Below are 21295 nucleotides of genomic sequence, written 5' to 3' on the forward strand. Positions count from 1 at the left end.
AGCAGCTGAACCATCCATCCTGTTGTCTTAACCTGGCTCCCTTAGATTATTTCCTGTTCTGAGATTTGAAGAAATCTCTCCATGGACAGTGCTTTTCAAGTGATGAAGATGTCAAGGTAGCTGTGACACCCTGATTTTAAGGTCAAACAGAAGATTTTTTTTCCCCAAAGTGGTTAAAGTCATTACAGGAAAAGTGGATGAAGTGCATGGAGCTATCAGGGTACTACATTGAAAAATAAAATATTTTTGAAAAACTCTTTTCTTTCTTACTGAGGTAAATAAATTGAATGTCCCTCATATGTGCAAAAGTGCAAGTGTTTAAGAATTTAAAGTTTTATTCCTTGCACAATTACTTCCTTCTTAGCAATAGTTACAAGTGTTCTCTAAAGGTACGTTTGGGGATAAAAAGTCATAGCAATAAGTCTTGTTACTAACTTGAACACTTTCAAAGGATGTTGTCAACATCAAGTAAGTAGTAGACTGAAAATATTAAAATCAGCAAAAGTTGCCTAGACTTGTTTGATTTTGTAGATGGCTGCAAGCACAACAAGATGAATTGAGTTGTTTGTACTATCATTAAAAGAATTACTCTGTAATTGTTTTGCATTTGTTGATGATTGTACTGTCAGGTAAAAATTTTGAACTGTTAGGGGAAAAAAAAGAAACTAAGAAAGTAACATTTAAAATGTTACTGGACTATCCCTAAGTGTGAATTACAGAGTAATCACCCTCTGATGTGTTTTCTTTTCAGGTGTGCACTGTTTTGCCTCCACTCTAAGACAGCACATATTGTTGTCTCCTCCATATTTCAAAGTGTGATTGCTCAAAGAAGGGATATACATAATATGTAACAAGACATCTAATTAGCTCTTTTTATCATTGATATTAGTCCTAATTTCTGTAAGATGGAAACTTTATTTTTATGTATCCATTATAGAATAGATCATTGATAAGTCATTGCTGCTTGATCCACAATATATAGCATGAGTAGCTAATACTGAAAAATACATGCATCCATCTGTGAACCTGCTTAATTCTGTGGATCAAGGGGCTATAACTTATCCCAGCAGCATTGGACACAAGGCAGAAACCCACCCTGTATAAGGTTGTAGTCCATTTCAAGACATTGTCATATGCACCCCCATAAAGAACCAGTTTGGGCTTGTGAATTAATCAACCATGTATGTCTCTGGGATGTGGGAGGAAAACTGGACATACTTTTAAAATGACCATAAGATGCTGGTAAAATCTCTTCTTTAAATGTGTGTCTTAATTTTGAAATTATAATGAGTTAATTATTTAAGCATTACTTGTACACTTTCTAAACATTTTATTCATTGCCACTATCAGAAAAATTAAAACACAAGTGGGGGAAAAATTTCTGTGTGTGAGCACACATGTTGATGACAACCACCTCACTGCTGTCAATGAAATGAATGTGAGATAAAGGCAATCCAGAGTAAACCTATACTGGAGAGCCTTTCTTTAATAAAAAGTTTTTCAATTCACTGCTGCTGGGTAGAAAAATGGAACTTTGCAACCTTTGAGAAGGGATTTGATTAAACTTTGAATACTGTATCATGTATGAAAATCAAAGATGCCCATATTTCGTAAATTCACCTACTGTATCATGTAGCAAATTTGTGCCTGCAATGCAAGAATCACTGTCATCATTGTCATTGTTCTGAGATATATAACTGATTGTCAGGTAACGGATTATTAAACACCTAATATAAATTAGAAAACATATCCTCAGGGTGAGTAAAAAATGTATACAGTAAAACAAGTTTATTTAAAGAATATGTACAGTATGTGCTGTATACATACGTGTCTGTGGTTCATTTAGTTTGGATGAAAAAAACACATTCTGAAAAAATGGTGAGAGCTCTCAACAACTAATTTGCTGAATTAAGACTATGGGTAGACATTGATTTAATAATGTTATTTCTGGAATTCATTAAAAATTCTGTTTATAAAGAGGACGTTTTGGCTTGGCCTTCATCTAATGCCTAGGATGAGGTCTTGAAGCCATAAAAGAATCTTGTAAAATTTTACACATACAGTATATACTCCAAATAAAACAGACACATACAGTAATCTCTAGATGTGCAAGTCTGGCATGTAAAATATAGAAAAAGTATAACTGTTATACAAAAGTACAATTATTTTCCTTTTGCCATCTTTATAAAAAATAAATAATGAACATGCATATTTCTAATGAGGCTGAACATATTGGTAAGATGGTAAATATTTTATCTTCTCCACTTTTGAGTTAAAAAGTGGAGTTTTGAGTAGATCTGAAGCCTTAATTTTACTTTTGGCGTTCTAAATAATGTTCACTTAAATTTCTCTTGTACCTTCTTTTTTGGCTTTCCTCTTTGTACCAAGGACCACTAGTTCTTCCACTTTGTTGGTGTATTCATTTTCATCTGTTTTTTAAAAAATAACAAAGACATTGTTATAAAGTAATTGGAGTTTGATATGCACTTCATATGTTTAGCACCCATATTTTCTTTAAATAACTAGGGGGCTCCGCCCCCTGCTCGCTTCGCTCGCCAACCCCTGGCGTTGTGGCATGATAAAGAGTGAGATGTATGAATTAGATATAGAATAGTGTGCAGGTTTGGATGATGCCTATATAAATACAAAATAGAGTGTTTGGCATAGAGTAATGTTTTATTGGAATATTTATCTGTATACAACATTAGTAGTAAAGACGGTGTCTTGTCTTTGAATGAGTCTTCCTTGGCATGGATCATTTTTAACTTTAAGTTTTAATGTGAGATGAACGTCGAACACATGAGAAGGCAACATAAAGTTGTCCATGTCCAAAAACGGGTTCAGAGAGGTAGATCCCAACTTTGTCCATGGTTTGTCCTTGTGATTTGTTGATGGTCATGGCAAATGCAGCTTTAATGGGGAACTGTCGGTGTTTCAATGTAAAAGGTAATTCCAGGTCAGAACTCGTAAGGTCAATTCCAAGAATGAGAACAGTATTGTTAGCATGTGAATCTGAAAGAACTGTTGCTTGAATAACATCGTGTGTTATGGTGTTGACGACTAACCGTGTGCCATTGCATAAACCCTGTTTAGTGTTAAGGTTTCCTAATAGCATGATTATTGTTCCGTTTTTAAGGGTAAGGTTGTGTTGTGGTCATCCGTCCGGGTTAATAGTGTTCAAATATTCTAAGGGGAAATTCAGATGTTCATTGTTGTCATCAGCGTCAACTTTGTCAGAGCTTAGAAAGAGCCGTGTCTCTCCAGGAAGTAATGAAACGACCTGTTTAATAATGTGATTAACATTAATATTTTTTGGACATAATATAGTGCGTTGTGTTAACCACATATGCGAAAGCAGTATGGGGCATTGCCTTTTGGTGTCCTGTTATGTTCTCTGGTAGATGCAAAAGCAAATGAACTATTGTAGGATCTAATGCAGTTCATAAAGTTTTTACTTTCAGGCACATCCTTAGTTCGAAGCTTCTGTAGATATTCAGGATATGAATGTAAAGGAGGCTTTCTAATCTGCCCCTTTTGACAACAACGTGTAAATTCATTATTTGTATTGCCAGTTGTTTCTTCTGTGAAGTTAAGTGAATGACAATGATTACAAATGACATTCATTAATCCCAATGAATTTTCCTCAATAGTGGACTCATTATTGAAAGCGTTGTCAGCCAACTGGCGTAAGCGTTTAGCAGACGTCTGGCGTTGATGTCTCCGACGGGCATGTTTTGCTTGTGGCGTTTGAGTGCCGCGTTGTTGCATGTCCATTATTTGTGACGCGCTATTTTTGATTTTTAATTGATTCGCCTCCGCTTTGCGCAAAGTCCGTTTCACTCTACGTCGTGCATTGTTTGTATCGAGCCTTGTCCGTTTTTGTATGTCGGTCAGTTGAGGTTTCTGCTTTTTGAGTCCCACTTGCTTGTTTTCTGGCCGGTCTTATGCGCGTTGCTTTGCTCCCTTTTTTGTATGTCTGAGTCGCGAGCTCTTTCTTTTGAAATCGTGCTTGTTTCGATGCAGCACTTTGAGACGCGTACTGTATGCATCTACGTTCAATGTGTCTGTTCATTTGGGCACGTCTCTGTAGTGGGGTAACTCGAGCTTTGAATTTTTTGATCCGAGACATTTTTTCTCACGTATTTTCCGAAGCGCGTTGTATGCGCCGCCGTGTATTGTTTTGGTTTCATTCGTGTTCGTATGTTTGGTCCCGTTATCCGATCCGAATTGTTTTGTACCCGTGACCGTGTATGCATGACTTGTTTGTTCCTCAGCATGCGAAATATGTATAAGTAATAAGGAGGATCGCACTCACTGTTAATATGGAGCCTTTTCTCCAGTTGAACGGTTAATAGTGCTTTATTTTAATGAGATCCACCTATGCTGCCTAGTGTGAGTTTTTGAGATGACGTATGTTTAATATGGACGTTTCCTTTAGATATGTGGCTTTGGGTGTCACTTCTTATTGATTTGGGGGGGGGGGGGGCGTGAGGATTGTTGTTGCGCGCGCGTCTTCTTTCGTTTTGTGTTCCAGGGGCTTGTTGAATCCCCCTCTTTGTGTGTGTCCCGTCCGTTGCTTGTAGGGTGTGTGGGGTGGTTTTGTGTTCTTTTTTTTTGTGTTCCAGGGGCTTGTTAAATCCCTCTTGGTGTGTATCCCGTCCGGTGCCTGTAGGGGGGGGAGCCTTGCCGTTGTGCGCGAGCGTCTTCTTTTTTTTTGTGTGCTAGTTTCGTGTGCAATGGGTTTCGTGCGGTGCCTGCCTTTGACTACATTTTTCTTTGCCTTTTCCCTTTTTCTGTGCTTGCGGCGTCTCATTTCTTTGTGCTCTTGTTTCTTTGCTCACTCCTTTTTTCTGTGGTCTTGTCTGCCTCTCGCGGCCCCTCATCCGCCTATCGCGGCCCTTTCTTGCGCCTGCGCAGTACGTCTTTTTGCAGCTACAGCCCATGGCCGGATGTGCCTGCGTCCATCATCCGGTTTAGCATTCTCGGTTAGTAATATGGATCATGTCACAATATAATGCCTTCTAAATTCTATAGTTAAATTTAGCATACATTCATAATATACATTCATATATTACTGTCAGTTTGGGCTAAATATGTAGTATTTGAACAGTTAATTGTAAATACAGTAATCCCTCGCTACTTCGCGGTTCACTTTTCGCGGATTCACGACTTCGCGGATTTTATATGTAAGCATATCTAAATATATAACGCGGATTTTTCGCTGCTTCACGGGTTTCTGCGGACAATGGGTCTTTTTATTTCTGGTACTTGCTTCCTCAGTTGGTTTGCCCAGTTGATTTCATACAAGAGATGCTATTGGCGGATGACTGAGAAGCTACCCAATCAGAGCACGCAGTTAAGTTCCTGTGTGCTGCTGATTGGCTCAGCGACAGAGTGCTGCATTAACCAGGAAGTCTCATCTCACTCATTCAGCATTAACGTGCTCCTGCTTCAGGGGCCGTGTCCAAGCGCCAACAGAAGATGCAAATGATTGCAGAAAAGGTAAAAGTTTTGGATATGTTGAAGGAAGGGAACAGCTACACCGTTGCAGGACACCATTACAGCATCAATGAGACCACGATTCTTTTTATTTAAAAAGGAGGAAAAGCATATAAGATCTACGGCCGCAGTGTCCTTTAACCAGGGCGCAAAATGAGTTGCAAGTGGACGTGATAAGGCAGTAGTCTGGATGGAATCTGCTTTAGGAATCTTTGCAACAAGGTCGACGACATCATGACCGCCTACAAGCTGCTCTTTGACCGGAAAACAGAAGCAGCGGCAGCAACTGCCGATCACAATATTTTTGCAGCCTCGCAAAAAAGAGCCAATTCCTACTACTACTACTACTACTACTACTACTACTACTACTACTACGGATACACCGTTGGAAACCATGGAGGAGGTGCCCCAGGAAATGGCACCGGCATCTGAAGAGATGTTAAATACAGTCATCGGCTGCGCAGTAAAAGTCATCATCGCCTTCATCGTCATCATTTTTACTGTGCAGCATATTCATCACCATCATCACGTCATATATAGCTACGTGTACTTCGCTATACAGTAAGTGTAAACTTATCTACCGATTTCATATTGCTTAGCAGTTGTCCCTGTTATTAATAGAGTAAAGGGTGGGTTGTAAACAATACAGGGAGTGTTTAAAAACGTCCAAATACACGTTAAATAATTAAATAAATATGGTGTCCCTACTTCGTGGAAATTCAGTTATCGCGGTCGGCCTTGGAACCTATCTTCCGCGATAAGTGAGGGATTACTGTATGTATATGTTTCTGAATTTATACTGCATGCAATTACTACTTTGCGTAATGTAATGGACTTTATTCATACAGTAATTAATGACATAAATATTTCAAATGCAGACAATGTTTTTAGTTGTTTTCATGTAAATTTGTCTTAAGTTATAGGGAAAGGCTCCTGTATGTGAGAGAGCTTATAGCAAATGAGCTCTCAACTGGAACTATAATGCATACAGTGCAGCTGTAAGGAACAAAGAAAAATTGGTGTTTGTTTATTTATTTTTTTACCCACAAAAACAGAGGGAGGTTGGTCTGTCCGATGTCTTGTGTTTTTTTGGTACCATGACAGAATGGGAAAAGGAAAAAGATGGGTGGAGACTGCAGCTGATCTCCCCATACCTGGAAATTATTTGTATGGCCAACAGCACTATTTAGCAGCGCATCATTTGGCTGTCAAAATGTGGCAAGCTTTGGAAATTTGAAACAATGCTGACAAGTCCTAGTCATGAGGCAGTCGTGTAATCTGACATTCTCAAGGCAGCAAAATACAGCAACTATAGTCATTTGACATGCTGTCCTACTGGAAGTTGTGTAAGTCATGTCTGTCTTGAGCACATTATGATGTACATTAAAGAAAGCCAATACCTGTATAATGTATAAAGTCACAGTATTTATATTATGAGCATATAGTAAGTAGTTATGGAGGAAACAACGAAGTAATATGTCAGTAAATGAAACATCATGTTGCTTCAAGGACAAAAGAGCAGATTTCAGTACTGTACAGTACAAACTTAAGCCCCAGATTGATTTTAATAATGGACCAGAAAATGGGGACTAGGAAGTGGCTAAATACTAGATAGAGAGATAGATAAAAGGAAATGGCAAAAAACACACAAGCAAGACTTGTTTTTCTGAAATTCCGTCATCTGTCAGTAGATACAAATGATTAGCGCAATAAAAAAATTACAAGAAGTGATGCACTTTGAAGATTTAAATGGCTGGAAAGAAATATTCTGGCCTAGACCATATTTATTCTACAGTCCATACCATCTAATCACTGCAGGAAATTGTAAAGTCATAAATCTGTTTATAAGTTATGATAAGCTAAGTATTAAATGTTAGTACTTTACTCTCAAAGTGTACCTTTATACTGTATATCTAGTAGGAGAAATGGTGAGGTGTAACTTGTTACCTGGAATCCCTTTCTGTTTAGTGAAAATTTTATAAAAGGCTGGCTAGCAATGGAAAATTGTCAAAGAATCTTGAAAAAAGAATTGGTGAAAACACTATAGCATAAATTGAGTGGTAAATGTCTGTGTTTAGCTACTGGAAAACAAATGTTCATTATCGCCAATTGCGGAGATTCCACAGCAAAAGAGCTTTAATACTCTGACTTTAAGAAAGCTGCCTAGCAGACAATATACTATACATAATTGCTAAAATGATAGAGAGGGACATATGCTGCATCTTGTTAGAAGGGCAGAGTATTGGGAGCTAATGGCATTTTTAGAATCCACTTATACTGTTCTTTTATGTCAAACAGTTAAATACCAACTTGAAGCAAGGAGCAGTGAAATAGTTCTCATTGCATGATGTTCTGTCAAAGTCAAAGAAAGTGCACAGACCACTAATGTGTAGACTGTATTCGAGAGTTGGGTTAATTGACATTTAGTTGATTGAAAAGTAAATCAGACTGAATTTGCTTATTGAAGCATTTTTGCACTGGGGTAAATCAACACTGAGGTGCAACACTTTTTAGCCAGTATGAAATGTGGAACACGCAAAACTTTCTCTGATTGTTTCTGGTTGCAACTGTATTTACTGATTACAGTTAACTTGGTATCTTGGTTTATCAAAATGCTATTTTTGTATCACCCCAAATAAAATGATTTTACCATATCTGAATTGATAACCACTGACGCAAGACATTAGTGCTGAATATCTTCAAAAAAAAGTGTCAAAGTACAGTATGTTTTCACACTAGAACTGCACAGATTTTTATTCAATATGAAACTTTTAGGAATTAAAACTAAAAACATTTCAAAGATATAGTCATTTTATACATTACACATTGATGGAAGATGCTTCCTTACCTTTTTTTTTTTTTTTTTACCTGAATTATGTTGTTCTGCAGAATGTGCGCTTTTTGTTGTGTCTGTCTCATCACTGTTCTTTCCGTTTAGGTTTGTTGACTGAGGCAGGGATTCTGATTCTTTTCTTTGATGTGAGCTTGACTTCTTTAGGATGTCATCTACTTCATCATAGAACCGCATACTTCTCCTGGGATTGCAGAGCTGATTATTTCCTCTTTGAAGTGCTCTATATTCATACTTCAGATTTTTATATTTTGTCCGACATTGCTTCCAGTCCCGGTCAATGCCAATATCCATTAACCTGTTGGCAATCTGTTCAAAAATCTCCTTGTTTCTTGTTGCCCCTTCAAGCTGCTGTCTGATATTTCCATCAGACCAGATAAGAATTAGAGCTTTAACTTCGTCGTCACTCCAGTGCCGTCCTATTCCTGTATCATTGACTGTGATGACTCTGAATTGATTGATTTTGTCATCTGCTGGAATATGATCACCTGGAAAGCCACATTCAAATCAGGACCTTAAAGGTTCATTATTTTTAGAAAAGTTCTTATTATTATCAATCTAAAAATGTGAAAGTAACATTTAAAATGAAAAATCTAGTGAGTTTACGATGCACATTGACATATGCTGCTATCAAAGTAAGAAACACATTGTCCAAGTGATACGCTTGTGTGTATTTGTGGCTGTATTCTGTTTATTGCAGTGTTTTTGTGACAGGATAATAGTTAATTGTATACAACAACAATGCTGTCATTGCATTTCAGTCATTAACAAGCAACGAGTCATGATAGATGAGCAGAGTTTTCTTCTTTTTAACTATGGTATGCTTTTGTACATGTAACATTTAGAATATCTTTATTGATATATAATAAAAATAACTGAATTTTATATTGCATCATATTAAATAAATGCATGCAGAAAAAATGTTTTTTGTAAATCATTAATACATCATCACCTACTTAATGTCAAAGTGAGATTAGAGAGGATGCTTATTTTCATGGCTTTCCTGTTGTGAATAAACCGATCATTGCTGTGAGCTTGAATGGGTTAGTGCCATGTCCAAGGTTGCAAGTACTACCAGGAAAGACCTTGGCGTCCAATGACCTTAAATTGGATTAAGTGAGAATGTTACTGTATGTGCTTTAAACATTCTAGCACACATACGGACTTGGAGCAACTTCCTCCTTCCCTTTTAGCAGTTTCCTTTGGGATCAGTAAAGTTTATCTATCTATCTATCTATCTATCTATCTATCTATCTATCTATCTATCTATCTATCTATCTATCTATCTATCTATCTATCTATCTATCTATCTATCTATCTATCTATCTATCTATCTATCTATCTATCTGGCTTTCTCATAGTGCTTGAAATTCACAAATATTTATAAACTGGAAGTAGTATTACATAGGGCTGCACGATTAATCTTTTTTTTCTCATGATAACGATATTTATGACCCACGATCAGTTAATAAATATCGTCGCGATTTTACAGTATAAAGACCAAACTGTTTTTTATGGGCTGAGTTTACGGATTGGACTGCGTCACTATGACGTTACTGCGTCTAGATTGCAAGCGCTTTCTGAAGCAGTAGAAGTCAATAGCAGCAATAACAGTCAGTCAGAATAAACATATGATGGCGGAGCAACGTGCAGAAGTGTGATCGTTAGTTCCTAAAAAGGGGTCATACTCAGTTGTCTGGAACTATTTCGATTTCGAGGAATGTGATGTTGATCAGGTACGAGTCTTGTGCAAACTTTGCTCCTGTTCTGTCCAAACGTCCCAAGGTAACACAACAAACCTCATCAACCACCTTAAAAGCCACCACAAAGTACACTATCAAGAATTTCAACGACTGAAGGCACAAACAGCAACAACAAAAAACTACCAGCCATCCACAACACAGACAACAATATCAGGGACATTGTTCAACGCAATACCATATCTGCCTAGCCAGTACCGCCGCTCCCTATACGCAGAGTACGCAGTCTGCGTAGGGCACCAACTCCCAGGGGGGCACCATCCCAGCTGCTCAAAAAAATCGTTTTTATATAGTATAATAATAAATGAATATTAATAATATACATATACAAATAAACAAAAATATAAACGTATATATTGCATTTTACGGTGAACGCAGAGTAGGCTAAGCACACGTGATGACGCGCGCGCCCTCACCTCTGTACCCAAATCTCTGGATTGCTCTGCGCATAGCAGTGACGCTCCCTGTAACTGTTGCCTCTGCTGAGCGAAGTTTTTCTAAAATGAAGCTCATCAAAACGTACTTGCACTCATCTATGGCACAAGAGCGCATGAGTGGTCTGGCAATTGTCAGCATCAACTCTGAATTAGCAAAGGCTTTATCATATGAAGAGCTCATTTACGACTTTGCCTCAAGAAAAAGCAGAAGTGTGCCTTTGTAAATTTTGAACTTTGGAAAGCTCCAGCAGATGACAGTGTTGATTTTATTTCAGTTTATTATTGTTTATTTTATTTATTATAAATGTTTTATTTAAAGTGTAATTTTAGTTTGTATTTTTTGCTGTAGAGCTACAATTGTAATTTATAAATGATACAATTTATTTATGTATTTACTTTTATTTGAATAAAGTTCTATTTTGGCCCCTATAGTAGGTGTTTTTTTTATTATTTTATTTTTACTTCCGTAATATGTGGGGGAGGGGGCACAAAAGCAAATTTCTGCTTAGGGCACCCATTTGGCCAGCAGCGGCCCTGTGCCTAGCTCGCAAAGACACCGGGAAATAACAGAGGCGATCACGTACCATATAGCCAAGGATATGTGTCCAATAACCACCGTGAGCAGTGAGGGGTTTAACAAAATGATCGCAACACTTGATAAAAGATATAGCATTCCCTCACGCAACCATTTTTCCAATGTTGCGCTGCCCTCGCTGTATGCGAAATGCCGAAAAGAAATAGAAAGAGAAATTCTCAGGCTTAGCCTTGAATATTTTGCTGCCACGACCGACTTATGGTCAAGCAGAACTGCGGAACCGTATTTGAGCTTGACAGTTCATTTTATTGACAGCGAGTTTGAGATGAAAAGCAAGTTTTTGCAAACTTCGTTTTTCCCACAAGACCATACAGCGGAGTTTATTGCAGTGGGCCTCAAAGAAGCGATGTCCGCTTGGGGCTTGGTGGAAGAAAGACTTGTGTGCATCACAACGGGCAACGCAGCTAATATGATTAGGGCAGCATCTGTGAATAACTGGCCGAGGCTACACTGCTTTGGTCACAGACTTCATTTACCAAAGGAATAATCGTCATTATTAATCGTGATAAAAATTTTGAACAAAATAATCGTGATAATCATTTTTTCTGTTATCGTGCAGCCCTAGTATTACATACTACTGTACTGAACAATAAAATTAAAAAGCAAATTAAAAAAACATATAAAATATAGCTTAAGAAGAAGACCTTTAAATTCAAATGTGCATGTAAAGTATCTGTTCTTATTAAAAAGAAACCTAAAGTAAAATTGCAATAAGCCTACATCATGTTATTTTGTATCTTGCATTATATTTTTCAGTTTGTTCAGTTTTTGATTTATATCAAATATCAATAGCAAAAATACTGATGTTTATCTTTATTGAAATCTGTTAAACTGAAGAAAGTGACAGATAAGGAACCTTCCTGTAATCTTGTTTCTGACAGGTTTTCTGAATGTGTATTTTTGTTTCTGAAAAAAAAATGTAAATAATTTGCATGAATTTCAGGACAGTAGAGGGTGCCAAACTACCTGGAAAATAAATATAATCATTGGAAGAACATGCAGACTCAACACAGGTCATTAGTTCCTAGGTTAGAATGTCTTTGGCAGTATTTTTTTTTTTTATTCTGTAAGACCATTTATTAATATGTTTATTATATACAGTATAAAAATGAATTTGATTGTATAGATTTTTCATTATGTGGTGATTTGGTAGGATTTGTTTTTTTTTTTTTAATAATTGGCTTTCCAATACTCAGCAGAGATTGTATGTTATCCTATAAAAATTACTGTTACAAATTATATTAGTGGCATTACTCGATATATGCAATATGATCCTGGGAGGGTCTGTGTAAAATACCAGAATATTACTGGTATAGTAAACTAGTAGGCAGAGTTGTAGATAAAAAAAAAATTAAATGGATTACAGCAGCTAATCCTGTATAGAATTTATTTGAGTTTTAGAGTTCTGTGTGTAATTATAGTGTGTCTTTCACTTTGTCAATTGTTGTTAAACTTTAAGATTAAATTTAAATTAAAAAATTTTTCAGGATTTAAGTTTTGAGTTTTTGAGTAACATTACATGAATATACGTAACATGAATTTGTGAGAAATACAGTATAAAATACCAGTTTCCTATTTACCTTTGTCTGTCATTGTTTTCCAGTGTAGTGGAGGCACTGGATCTTCCGATGCAATACTGGCAGAATCCTCATCTTTAATCAAAAATACATAGTGAGATTTAACTATTGGCTGGTTGTGCCTTTTCAGTACATTACAGCAATCACATGTTTTAAATATATTAGTTTTTTTGTTAAAAATAGAAAGTTCTAATGTTTGATTTCAAAAGAAATGTGTTTTAATCAGTGTGGATAGTTCCAAAGGTTCCAATGATTTCTAGTAATTCTACATCTTTTGAGTTATTAAATAATAATATTTGCATCCACATATGACATTTGCTAAGAACTGAAACAGTAATAAAGCATGTTGAAACAAAACTTCAGTACAGCTTTTGTCCATAAGGTGGTGCACTATGATGGGGAAAACATTCAACATGACTATATATAGTTCATGATGCAGGGGCATAAGGCTTGACAGCTGTGCAGGGCATTTACACAAATCGACTCGTTCTGTGCTTACCTTCAAATTGAGGCTCTTTTTTAATGTATGTGTTGTTTAAATCTTCGGATGCCGTGCTGAAGGAATCCTCCTCATCCAATCCAGTGTGATTCTCCTCTGTAACAGGAAAGCGAAAATCTATAGTGTTTATTCTTGATAGTTTCCTACAACATCATTAGACTTAAGTGTTTACATTTTTTCATCCCAGGCTATCTAATAACTGTACACACATGTTACATATTATTTGACACCGATCTTAAATTAACATGGTCATTTTTCTGCCTCTGCATTTTTGTGAATTCCATACTTTTAGGAAATTCCAACTTTTTGTGTACAGAATATAGTGTATTAAATACGGGCAAGGTTTAGGTTTTTCCAGTCTTTCAGACTTTATTTAGAGGAAATGCATACAGGTATAAAAACCATTTTAATAGTTTACCCAATTTAAGATATACCATTAATTGTTTCTGTACTGACCTAAACTGCTAGCATAAAGACAAATTTCCCTCCAAAACTAAGTTGGTCTGATTATCTCCCCCCCCCCAATTCATTAAAGGTTGCATCATTATAAAAAGGGTAACAGTATAAAATGGGATGTAATTTAATGGATTGCTATTTTTAATTAATATGTAAAAAAAAATGGATTCACAAACTATTGTGTAATTTCTAAAAGGAGCTACAAAATTATTCTAAAGCTAACATTTTGAATTTGCATTTTTAACCTGTTTTTTCTTCATGCTTCTATCTATAATTAAAGTAAAATATTTTAACAAATTAGCTTGTTGCTGGCAAGAAACAGAAGAGAATGTTACCTTCACTGACAGTTTCTTTTCCCAGTTCATTATTATTTCTTGGTTTTGTAGGCTTGTGCCGCAGAATGGCATCAATCTCATTGAAGAACTTCATGCTTTTCCATGCGTTTCCTGAGCCTTGAGCACTTCGCACAGTCTTATATTCATATTTGAGGTTTTTATATTTAGTTCTGCACTGCTTCCAGTCCCGGTCTACTCCAAATTTCTGTAGTTTATTTGCAATTTCTTCAAAAATTCCTTTGTTGCGTACTGCTCCTTCAAGCTGTCCCTGTATGTTGCTATCTGACCAGACATACAACAAGGCTCGGACTTCATCATCAGTCCAATGTTTTCCTCCTTCTGTGGCAACTGAAGGGATGAATGGAGGCTTCACTTGATCACACAGTGGCTTTTGAGTGGCTGAAAATTTAAAATCTGAACAGATTCATAAGTCTGTTACTAATTTATTCTGTCAGAGCATATGTTACTGCATAAACAGTGTTACTTATAAAACTGGATTAATAATCACTGATTAGATTTAATATTTACTAAGGATGGCTATTTCAAAGAACTTTCTTTAGGTATCTAAATGTTACATTTGAAGACTAATTTAAAGCTTATCAATTAAAAAAAAATCGCCATTTAACAGGGGACTGCATAAAACTGATGAAAAACGCAAAAGAAAGTAGGAAGTATTTTTGTAAAAGTACAGCTCTGTAGTATAATGTTTTTAATTGTCATAAAGATGCAGTAATTTAATTATTATAAAATTAGTTAAAATGTAACTGTTGATCACATTTTGCTTTTCAAAGTTGTTGACCTTGCCACCTTTACCGCTTAATGTGGTGATAGGGTCACTGCTAGACTTTGTAGAACAGAAATAGAAATGTGTGTATAATGGTGTTCTTTTCTGTAATTGGTGCATACAATCAGGTATAAATGTATTTCTGCATGTACAGTTTTACCGCAGTGGGCTGCTATGCACTCTTAAAGAAGCAGTGTTACAGGTATTAAAGTTACATTTTGTCTTTTTTTTTTTTTTTTTTATTATTCAAGATCAGGGGCATATTGTATAACGCCTTGTGTAGAATTCATACTAAAACATGGCATATGAACAGAAACAGAAATGGGAATACACACAAATAAATCCAGTTGCATAAAATTGTGCATTCACCAGTTTCCACGCACATCCCCTATATAATTCCAATTGAATGTGAAATTCAACACATGTGCACGTGCCTACACCCCCACCCCTTTTCCTCCCAGAATATCGCATATTTGAATATGCAAATCAATATAAATAGCACCTTCTGTTCAGTGTTTTCTTAAAAGACAAAGCACGTGGAAAAAAGAAAAATTTCAGTGAATGTAAAATGGAGGGAAGGAAAAATGTACTCTTTGTTGGCTTAACCAATGTTTTAAGCAACAAAAGGAAACTGATGGGAGTAATACAGAGTGGTGGAGACACTCGAAAGTTCAAGTTCAGAAAGCAGCACAGTGCCCGAAATAAAAAAAGAAGTGGTCAGATATGAAAGGCGACATGAAAAGGTTAGTCACAGCCCACCATCTGTTTATTCTGGTTCAGACAATATTACAAAAACTGACCCCCATGCCAAGGACACGACTCCAAGTGGTGATGCTGCTGCTGTGCCCAGCACATCTTCAGGTGCTGGCTTGAGCACACACCTCTGTCTCAGAAACTGCTGGGTGACCATCTGGCTTGTGCTGACAGACGCTGTTCTGGAGTCACAAAATGTAATAGTGGATGCTGTAAGAGATGTGGCTAATGAACTAAGGAATATTAGGGCTGTACTATACGATATTGACCACAAATTAAATGAATTGGTATAAAATAAATGCCTCATCTGATTACCTGTTTTTACATTCTGCTAATTACATTCAGATGAAGTTGTGATGAGTGGTCTGTGTATTATAAATCAAAACACTGTAAAAACTCAAATGGGCTGAAAACTATTTATATCAAGTTGTTACCATCCATTAGGCTGAGGAAGGTTACCACTTAGAAACTTCAATGTTTCAGCCATGGAATACACCACAAAAATCTCTGTAACCTACTCTGGTGTTCCAGGCTCAAAGCATGCCAGAAATGCCTCTGCACCCTGCTCTGCTGTTCCATTTCTGCAGCATGCCACAGGCTTCTTCACAACCTGCTCAGGTGTCCTGGCCCCAGAGCATGTAACAAATGCCTCTGCACCCCATTCCGTGGTTCTAGCCTTGGAGCACAATAACATTATTCCCTGAAATCCATTCTGCAGTTCCGGCCATGGAACATGTCTGCTTCCCAGAGAAAGTTCCATCCCGGAATCCCGCTGAACAACCATCTTCCTCTTACAGTCCATTCACCACAGCTTCTTTCATTCCTGCTATAGCTCGCTCCATGCTGCTTACCCCTTTTTGGAGTCTGGTACTTGCCTGTTAGTGCTTTCATCTCTGGAGGTTTCCACCCATCAAAGTTTCTGGATGCCAACATTTGCATATGTCATGCTCACTATCCATCCTCCACAACACCATCTCCAGCACCACTCTGCTGGCCAGCACCTTATAATAGCATCTTATAATGCAGCAGTGCAGGTTTACCTGTTATCACTGTTAGATGTTTACAACTTTCATTTGTTTATGTCTCTTACTCAAGTACACCATTTCTTGTTTTTCGTCAGTTGTGTGTAGTCCCCTGTTAAAGTTCACAGATGTGACTGTGCAGTATATGCAGAGTACTGCTTGAAGAGGATATAAATAAGCGCAGGTACTTTGTGTGTTACACTGATGTAGTAATGTAAGGAATGAGGAGCACAGAGCATTTCTCAATTAGAAATTCAAGTGCTACTGTATACTGTCTAAGACCAATGTTTCTCCATATGCATCTTCCTTGGGCTTCACCAAGCTTTTTCTGTCCTTTTTACAATGTGATCATGTATCTTTTTTCCTGTCAAGCACACCTCCCCTTCTTCAGTCATCTGTCCACCCTGTTGGCTAGATGTGCTAGTCGTGTGGCCCGTCAATCACTTCTGCTGCATGCTTCAATTGTATAAAGCAGGGGTCCCCAACCCCCGGTCCGCGAGAGGACTGCCGGCAACGGAGACTCATTCAGACTTTTCAGAACGCTTGGCGGGCGGGGCTTTGCAGTGGCGCAGAGAGAGGAGAAAGACCGAGGTGAGAGAGTATTACAACAAAGTATTTTTATGATCCCGACAGTTTTCCCATACGTAGTTAGTAGTACAATAAAACCAGCATACTTCATTGCCAAATAATAAATCTGCAAACATTGAATCTTGTCTTTTGAAGGCAAACTAATGTTCTTTAGTATAACCTACAAGTAAGTCTCACAGTTATAAATTTTACAAACTACAGGTAATTACAGTCCAACTAATTTTCTAATTCTTGATTTGTAAACCAGCATAAGAAATAGCAAAGTCTAATCATTCATGTAAACAACCTTCAAAATTGCAAAACAAAGATTGTTTGATGGGAGTTATGAAATAAAGGATTAATGTAAAACTGGTAGGTTTGATTTCACATAGGAAGCATTAAAGATGGGACAAATGTAAAATAAAAAAAGGAGGGAAATTTAAATCACCATGAATTTCTGACATTTGAGATTTGAATTAATTTGACTAATCTGTTAAATATTACTCTTTAATATTTTTAACAAGCTAATGATGCAAATAAATCCCACATTAGCAAATAGTGCAAACCTAACCGTTTTGTTCAATGATAAATCAAACTTTAAAAACATGTTGTTTCAAACACAGCTTTAAAGAGTTAGTTTAAATGTAGGTATATTATTTTGGAGTTCAGTAATTCAACAATACATTTTTTTTATTTAGTATGGATTTTAAACAGTACTCTTAATTTTAAAAGAAAATGTCAGAATAAATTTATAATGCATACATGCTAAGAAAAAAATTCAAAGGAAAACTTTGAAAACATATCCAGCATGATTTTTTTTCCCATTGAGATCTGAAATCTATACTGAGGTGGACTGGGTAATGTGTTAGGAATGAAAGGATAACACATCATTTGATGAAAATGAAAATTATCAACCTACAGAGGGCTGAATACAAAGACACTTCGAAAATCAAAATGAAAAAGTGATATGGTGGGCTAGCCCATTTTGCCGAAATTTCATTGTATCATCTCAAAATCATACTCGGTAGTTTGTATGGCCCCCACGTGCTTGTATGCATGCCTGACAATGTCGGGGCATGCTCCTAATGAGACGACGGATGGTGTCCTGGGGGATCTCCTCCCAGATCTGGACCAGGGCATCAGTGAGCTTCTGGACAGTCTGATGTGCAACCTGGCGATGTCGGATGGACTGAAACATAATGTCCCAGAGGTGGTCTATTGGATTTAGGTCAGGCATGCGTGGGGGCCAATCAGTGGTATCAATTCCTTCATCCTCCAGGAACTGCCTACATACTCTCGTCACATGAGGCCGGGCATTGTCGTGAACCAAGAGGAAACCAGGACCCACTGCACCAGCATAGGGTCTGACAATGGCTCCAAGGATTTCATCCCGATACCTAATGGCAGTCAAGGTGCCGTTGTCTAGCCTGTATAGGTCTGTGTGTCCCTCCATGGATAAGCCTCCCCAGACCATCACTGACCCACCACCAAACTGGTCATGCTGAATGATGTTACAGGCAGCATAACGTTCTCCACGGCTTCTCCAGACCCTTTCACGTCTGTCACATGTGCTCAGGGTGAACCAGGTCTCATCTGTGAAATGCACAGGGCGCCAGTGGTGGACCTACCAATTCTGGTATTCCATGGCAAATGCCAATCGAACTCCACAGTGCTGGACAGTGAGCACAGGGGAGGTTGTCAGGCCCTCAGGCCACACTGGTGGCCTGCTGGAAGTCATTTTGTAGGGCTCTGGCAGTACTCATCCTGTTCCTTCTTGCCCAAAGTAGCAGATACCGGTCCTGCTGATGGGTTAAGGACCTTCTATGGCCCTGTCCAGCTCCCTTAGTGTAACTGGCTGTCTCCTGGAATCCCCTCCATGCCCTTGAGACTGTGCTGGGAGCCACAGCAAACCTTCTGGCAGTGGCACATATTGATGTGCCATCCTGGAGAGGTTGGGCTACCTGTGCAACCTCTGTAGGGTCCAGGTATCGCCTCATGCTACGAGTAGTGACACTGACCGTAGCCAAATGCAAAAGTAGTGAAAAAAACAGACAGAAAAGAGGAGGAGGGAAAAATGTCAGTGGTCTCCAACTGTTAAACCATTCCTGTTTTGGGGGTCATCTCATTGTTGCCCCTCTAGTGCACCTGTTGTTAATTTCATTAACACCAAAGCAGCTGAAACTGATTAACAACCCCCTCTGCTACTTAACTGACCAGATCGATATTCCAGAAGTTTCATTGACTTGATGCTATACTCTGATTAAAAAGAGTTCTTTCTTTATTTATTTATTTATAATATAATATGCAGTTGTTATCAATCTTTTCAGTGACCCACTGGATTGGTAGCTTTTATGAAAGTTAACAAACAGGTTTTTCCTAGTGCATTCCTCTATTGTAATAACATCAGTAAGGCTGGGTATTGGCACTGATGTCCTGATTCAATTTGATATCGATTTTATCTTGACTGAATTAGCATGCAGATGTATTTGAAGTGTTGGCTTTTTTAGAGATTACTTAAACACGCTTTATTTGAAGAGTGCCTACATAGTGATTTCATAAGATATGCATAAGCATGGAATGACATTTAAGAAGAAATACTTGATTAGAAATGAACAGTTAACATCAGTATTTGGAAGATGTGGAACAAAATATCATTACTCTTTTTTAAAAAAATAAATAAATTCACAGCACTGCACTCATTCAGAATTCACCATAATTTAACTAACATATGTATCACCTCATCAAAGTCCACACATATTATGGGAGGTTCCTTGTTTTAATACAAGGCAGTTGCATCTACTTTATGAAATATCTATGTCATCTTACAAATAATTTTAATATAAAATAATCAAATATTTCTTCCTAAATAATAAGTATGTTATTCAATAACCCATTCCTGTGTTATGAATCTCCATGTACACACCCTTCAACTAAACAGCTAAATTTATTCCCCTATTGGACATTTAAAATTATCTTGAATTAGTCAAAATTAAAGCTACAGTGGGAAGACTCCTGTCTTTCTGTGATTGTACAAGTTACACATACATTTGCTCATGTGTAACAGTCGCATTTAAAAAAATGCGTCTGTATACATCCTCCGTAGACAAAAAGGAAGCATTTTAAAATGAGGACTAGAGCTGATGCTTGTTGACAGGGGCATTGGATAAATGGAACATAAAAGAAAATGAACCGTCCATCGTGACTGACAACACCACTAATATGATTCGTATGGTGCAGCTCATTTAGATATTCACATCAGCTGCTTTGTTCACAAGCACACTTTGGTATTGCAGGCTGCCCTGAAAATTACAACAAGACACTGCAAAGTTTTTTGGACTTGCCAACACACAAACTTCTGTTTGATGAAGTCATGCAATGAAACATTCATTGGAAATACAATAAAGGTTTTTGGAACAACAGCAAGTCATCTGAGTAGCTCTGCATACTGTATAGGCAGCGACGTTGGTCTCGCTGTGACGGCATGCAGCGTACTTGTCTGCAATACTGTCATTTTTAATGTAGTGACATCTGATTGTTACATGAACATCCAGGGCATCAGATTCCTATCTGTCACAAGTTAGGGCTACTCTCTCCACTGACCTAAGAGATGTGGCGATGTTTTGCTTAAGATCTTCATAAAGCCTAGGTACAGTACAATAACTTCATTCATTTGCTTTCTTGTTGGTAGCATACTACAGTTCAAAAATCTATATCATTTGTGGAAAGCCATCTTTTCAACAGCGATGTAGAATCTCATATCATTACAGATAAAAACTGCTATAGATTTTGTTTTTTGTTTTTTTGGGTCACAATGCTTGGAGCTACCTGTCATCTCCTGTGTGGATTGTTTAGGCTCTACTCATTTGGATGTCAACTGAGATTACTTTTATCGTTTCACAATTTTGTTGGGTTACAACAGTACTTAACTTCTGAGCTGCATAGTTTACATATGGCTTTTATTCAGCCATTCAGTGGTGATGTTTTGCATGATGGTCAGATATGCAAATAAGAATTTTACAAGTAACAATTTTATAAAGATGTTTTTCATGTGACATTATTAACACTACTACAACTTTTACTACCCCTGTATCATTTGAAAACACTTTCCTGAGATTACTCTTTAAATTGTTCAAGGTACACTATTGCCTAAGAAAAAAAAT

At 37.3% G+C, this 21295-nt stretch overlaps 2 protein-coding genes across 3 annotated transcripts in view; one reads left to right on the forward strand and one right to left on the reverse strand.

Moving 5' to 3' along the window:
- paics (phosphoribosylaminoimidazole carboxylase, phosphoribosylaminoimidazole succinocarboxamide synthetase) overlaps nt 1-21295 on the reverse strand; it is a 78878-nt gene that overhangs the window by 49930 nt on the left and 7653 nt on the right. For both annotated transcript variants that reach the window (XM_051927806.1, XM_051927805.1), the window contains exons 3-7: nt 14010-14423; nt 13219-13314; nt 12723-12794; nt 8368-8838; nt 2358-2429 (exon numbers count right to left, since the gene is read on the reverse strand). In XM_051927806.1, coding sequence (XP_051783766.1) covers nt 2358-2429; nt 8368-8838; nt 12723-12794; nt 13219-13314; nt 14010-14423 — 1125 coding nt within the window. The remainder of the gene's footprint in view (nt 1-2357; nt 2430-8367; nt 8839-12722; nt 12795-13218; nt 13315-14009; nt 14424-21295) is intronic.
- ppat (phosphoribosyl pyrophosphate amidotransferase) overlaps nt 1-21295 on the forward strand; it is a 67884-nt gene that overhangs the window by 9406 nt on the left and 37183 nt on the right. The window lies entirely within an intron of this gene.

The sequence above is a fragment of the Erpetoichthys calabaricus genome, chromosome 5 (genome assembly GCF_900747795.2).
Source record: "Erpetoichthys calabaricus chromosome 5, fErpCal1.3, whole genome shotgun sequence".
NCBI lineage: Eukaryota > Metazoa > Chordata > Cladistia > Polypteriformes > Polypteridae > Erpetoichthys > Erpetoichthys calabaricus.